The 5,477-nt window shown below is 37.6% G+C and overlaps 1 protein-coding gene across 1 annotated transcript in view; it reads right to left on the bottom strand.

Annotated features, from left to right (window-relative positions):
- Window positions 1-5,477, bottom strand: part of LOC102197344 (voltage-dependent T-type calcium channel subunit alpha-1I-like) — a 154,277-nt gene that overhangs the window by 32,532 nt on the left and 116,268 nt on the right. The window contains exons 27-28 of the mRNA XM_013914563.1: window positions 3,575-3,708; window positions 77-147 (exon numbers count right to left, since the gene is read on the bottom strand). Coding sequence (XP_013770017.1) covers window positions 77-147; window positions 3,575-3,708 — 205 coding nt within the window. The remainder of the gene's footprint in view (window positions 1-76; window positions 148-3,574; window positions 3,709-5,477) is intronic.

Here is a 5,477-nt window from a genome sequence, read left to right as displayed (position 1 = left end):
GTGTGTGTGTGTGTGTGTGTGTGTGTGTGTGTGTGTGTGTGTGTGTGTGTGTGTGTGTGTGTGGGATGACTCATACCTGAGGCAGAGCTTGGACCACGGTGTCAAGAAGAGCTCTCATCCCCGTTGCCATTTTCAACAACTTCAACACTGAAGAGAGATCACACAGGGTCAGAGAAAACTATAGCCATGGGTAAAACTGCATAAGTCTGTGTCTGTACGTGACACTTGACCTACGTGTTGGGGTGATAAACAACCAACAACACCTACAGAGTGAAGAGAAGTAATACCAAAGACAGAAAGACTAAAGACACCAGAGGGATGGAGGAGAAAAGTCAAGATAGATACATAAGGTGTGGGCAGAGAGAGAAAGAGAGACAGTAAACGATCAATACATGGAACAGGTTTCCCAGCTCATCATAAGCGACCTTCGACAATTCCCAGATGTCCAATTTCTGGAGGAACTCGGTAATTACTGGAGCCAGAGGAAAACATGAGAGTATTCTCACAGAGAACAGCAAGGAACAATATAACCTCCTGGGAGATGGGCTGCTCTTCACAGTTCTTAGTGAAGATACACAGTGCGTGACAAAGAGAGGGTGAAAGCAGTGGTTACAGCCCACGAAGAGAACAACTCTTAATAACCTTTTCACCAAAACATACAGCCAACAGCTTTACTTACAGGCAGTTGCTGCCTTTATTTGCTGAAAACATTTTAGAGTCTTTAATGCTCGATCACAGCGACTTTTTAAAAAAAAATGCTGTTTGCCAATCATTTTAATAACTTTGACTATATTTTGACCGCTGGGACTTTGTCCTGTAAGATCTGGTACTGCAATTAAATATCTACAGTTCTGAAGGAGGACTTCTGTCTAATGAACTATGACATATGATGATTGTTTTGGCACCTGGTTGGAAATTAGCCTCAGCAATGCTACAGTTCGTAAAAAAGCATGGCTGTACATTATTTCAATGTCAGGTTTCATATTACATCTAATTTGGTATCTGTAGGATATAAATTATAGTTCTGTGGTTGATATTATGACTGCTCAGTAACACTATATATCCTCATTGGTCACTTTGTTCGGGACAACAGTTCAACTGCTTGCTAGCATAAATATCTAATCAACCAACCACATGTTGGCAACTTTAAGTGTTTAGGCTGATAGGCGTGGTTGAAACAACCTGCTGAACTTCAAGTCCAGCATCAGAGTAAGGGGAATTTAATGAGTCTGAACGTGGATCAGACAGACTGGTTTCCCCTGTCTTCACTGCAGCTCGTCCACAGTTAGCTAAGAATCAGACAACAGTAAATACTTAGCTAAAAACTGAGTATTGTAAAAAACATGTAATTTATATAGTTTTTAAATTATATATAAATTTGAGCATATTTGCATAGTAACAGTATTTTATTTCCAGTATTTGTTTTTGTTTGTTTTCCAAGTTATAGGAAAAAGTTTCTCTGGGAGACAGCTGCTTCTGAGGCTAAATGTGCTACACTTCCAAATTAATGGTTGCATTTGTCATCTTTCTTTTTTCACTTCTCTGGGTTTTATTTTTATACAAAATATAAAATGAACACAAATAATAGCCTTCTCATTTCTATATACCTGTTGACTATTTTGGAGTAGCAGCTAGGCAATACTTACACTCAAAGTCTAGCTGGTAGAGTTGTTTGTTCACTGACTGTTTTGAATGTGTCCATCTGGTTCATTAAAAATGTCAAGCCTACAAAGAGTTTATAACACTGAAAAACTAAGGCTTACACCATTAGTTCAAGGGAAAAGCTAGCATCCCTGCCAGCTAATAATTCACAAGCACGGTCATTATATTGTGGGGTAGATTATTATTATACTGGGTCATGCTAAAAACATTAAATGAGATTTTATTTGTTCAAATGCAGTCCTTGGACTTTGAAGGAGTATTAGGGCCACATTAAGAAAAAAACATGTTATTATTCATTTTGAGAATAAAGTCAAAGTAACAATTTGAAAATAATTACAATGTTTTATTAGATGGGTTAGTTAAATCGTACTTTAGAATTGCTTTTAGTACAAATAAATTCTTTCTTTTTTAGCACATAAACACTGTGTGGTGACAAATATAAGGACAGAAAGATGCATATAGTCAGTAGGAAAGACCATAGAAATTTGGCCAGATTTGCGCAAAACGAAACAATGAAATGAAACATCAATGGGCAGATTACAAATGGTCACACTATGATTTACAACAAGACACAAAAAGACAGCTGATCATGCTGTTTCTACACAGGCATTTAGTAGACGGCATAAACGCTGTGGCAGTTATTTGACTTGAAACGACAAATTTCATCTCCACATTCTGAATTTACTCTGAGAGTTTAATCTCAAAATGAACAATAATATTTTTCTTTTAATGTTGCTGTAACATTTCATTGTACTGGACACTTTTAGAGAAAAACTAACAATAACTGCCAACATACAACAAAACAGTCGGATGAATATTCTATTGTATTATCCCACTAGCGAGTTGGAATTAATCCACTTGTATGAAACGACTGTGGAACATTTTAATATTCTCTCTCACAGTTACAAATTAGTTAACATTCATACACAGTGGCAAAAATGTTAAGAGAAGAAAGACTAAAAGTCACCAGTAGCCCTCACACTCATCATCAAATACCCCACTTGCTTCTTAATTACCACTGGCTGCTGTTTAGTTAGCATATTACCCATGGGTCCACTCAGAGGTCCCTGAACAGAATTATGGAGGGCAGAGGGTGATGGTAAGAGAGGGCGAGGATTAAGTGAGATTGATGTAATTAGCCTTTATCCCCCACAGTGTGAAGTTAAGAGGACAGCCCAAAGAACTGGTCCTTCAATTTCCCCAGATTTATTAGAGCACAGATGCAAAATGAGAGTCAAGTTAAAAACAAGAGCAAATCTCAGTGATATCTGGATACTGATATCAACCTCAGTGAGCCTCTTTTTCAAGTTACTCAGTCAGTCAGTAGGCCAGTCTAAAATTCTTCAAGCAGTCAACACAACTAGTCATTGTTATCCATGTGTCTTTGTTCAGTGGTAGGTTTGAAGGCTCCCTAAATGCTGTTTCATAGATTGAATTAAACACATAAAGAAACATTCATCACTTCCACAAGTTAAATCAAACAAAAACGAACATTTCTGTAATATTTAACATAAAAAGCTTCCAGGACATGAGAGATTACACCTGCTAGGCTTCTGTTAGGCTCCTCTGATTTCATTTTCAAAAGCTTCATTTACAAAAATAATGAACACAATCATTTTGTGAGAACTAAATTGAAATTAGCGATGTGGAAATATACATGACTTTTAATTCATCTCGACTGCTGGGTGATATTAAAGAACAGCTGGGCACACTATAGCTCAAACAACAGCTACAGAAAACTGAAACAGAAGCTAATTTTCTCTGGAAAAATGGTAAATTAGGAAACGGGTAAGGGACAAGCACATGTATAAAAATATAAAATAATAAAAGAAGTAATGTAAGATGAAGTTTGAGGCATAAGAAAACACCATGGGCAGGTTAAAGACGTGTGCCTCTGTGGGTTGTGGTATACCTCGTGCTATCCTGAGCACCCTCATGATCCTGATGATGGTGGGGTTGATGGGGAGCGAGGCATTGATCTCAATCTCTTCCAGGGTGATGCCCATCACTGACAACAGCACAATGGCCAAATCCAACTGGTTCCACCTACACACACAGACACGGACAATGACTTTTCAACATACCGGAAAAATACCGAACCCGACGGAATATAATGTGAGTCTTAAAAAAAGGAGAACGAGGATGAATTGCTCAGGATTTCATGACTGCACACATCACGGTCGGTGTCATGTTAATTTCCCAATGAATATTAATGTTCTACATCACATTTGTGCATAATTGGCCTTACTCTCGCACAACTGACTTGGCAGAAGAATTGGTAACAGCTCACCATTACCCTAAGGCCTGCTCCAGCTATGAATATTTATAATAATAGTAGGATAGGAGTTTGAATACAATGCAAACTTGGACAAAGAAACAATATCTGCTGAGTGATTTATGTAGCCTGTTGTCATTTTATTGGTCAAAAAAGAGTTACTAAATGGCTCATGTGGGAGAATTCATGAATGTAAAGTTAAATAAATAATGTGGATTTTGATATTTTTGTCAAAGTTTTGATGCAAACTTCATATTGTAATGCTAATTCTGAAACAAGCATCGCATAATCTCATCAGACAACAAACATAAAGAGGACATTCTTCAGTTATATTGTTGTTGAGTAGCTATATTATGAAAGAACCTTTAAAACCCTTATATATGAAAGAGACCTGACCTTTCTTACTTTAAATGACATGTCCACATCCTTAAATATACATTCCCCCCTTATTTTTTTTTAAATGTAGCAACGTTTCCTTCACTTTTCACTCAGGTTACAGCAAAATTATTGCCCGGGGGAATGTTTCCCCACTGCGTTTCACGCTAGACAATATCTTAGTGCCAGAACAACAAGAAGCGGCACACAGACAGACTCACACAGTGTAAACACACTCAAAACAGGGTTGCCTAATAAACCCAGGGGTTTCCAAAAAGACATACAAGGGTGAAGACAGAAAAAGACAAAGGTGCTGCAAAAGAAGAGAGAGGAAGGACTTAGAGAAAGAGAGCCATGAAATGTAATGCACACTAGAAGAAATACTAACTAAAACTGAGACACATAGAAAGATGGACATTCAAATAGGTTGGAAGAAGTAATTTTGAAAGCAAGAGGGGCAGAAATAACCAATAGCAATTTTCTCCAGCACAGTTCTTGAAATGGATCGGAAGCAGCAATAATACATCTACATAGTAGGGTCGAATAATATTCGCCAACACTCTCACAGCTGCTCCACGGTCTTGTATACGTAACTGAGAGAAGAGCCCTGCAGGATTGCTATGATGCTGGGTGAAGATATGGAAATGAGTTAAAAATTCAAGACTTTCTGCACCTGCACAGTTGGATCGTGTTTTTAAATTAAACATTCACCATATAATTGACCGATGACATCATCAAAAACTTGTGTAAAAGGGGCTTGGATCTTATTCTCTTTACACAGTGCTGGCATAATCGGTTGGTTATATTTAAACAACACATTTTTGTCACCATCCATCTGTCCATAGATCTAACCAGGTCTCTTAGCAACTTCATAGTGTATGCTGTTAATATACTAGCAGGCTCACCGACACTGCATTCTCACACAGGAAATACCTGCCAATGATATCTAAAGCAGGATTTAGCTCTTTGTGGTTCTAATTAGGCACAAAAGCCTGAAGAGAAAATAAACAACCTGAACAGAAGTGCAGAACTTGAAACGTGTGGAATAAGAAAGCAAGCATTCTCTAAAAATGGTCTTCTTCACCTTTTTTGAGATTGCATATTGTGCTCTTTGTATGATACCTGTTACAGTCCCTATTTTCATTCACTGTAGGCTGTTTTTTTT

The sequence above is a fragment of the Pundamilia nyererei genome, unplaced genomic scaffold (genome assembly GCF_000239375.1).
Source record: "Pundamilia nyererei isolate P.nyererei 1_Seehausen unplaced genomic scaffold, PunNye1.0 scaffold00205, whole genome shotgun sequence".
Lineage (NCBI taxonomy): Eukaryota > Metazoa > Chordata > Actinopteri > Cichliformes > Cichlidae > Pundamilia > Pundamilia nyererei.
The sequence above is the reverse complement of the archived record's forward strand: the minus strand, read 5'-3'. Positions and strand labels throughout refer to the sequence as shown.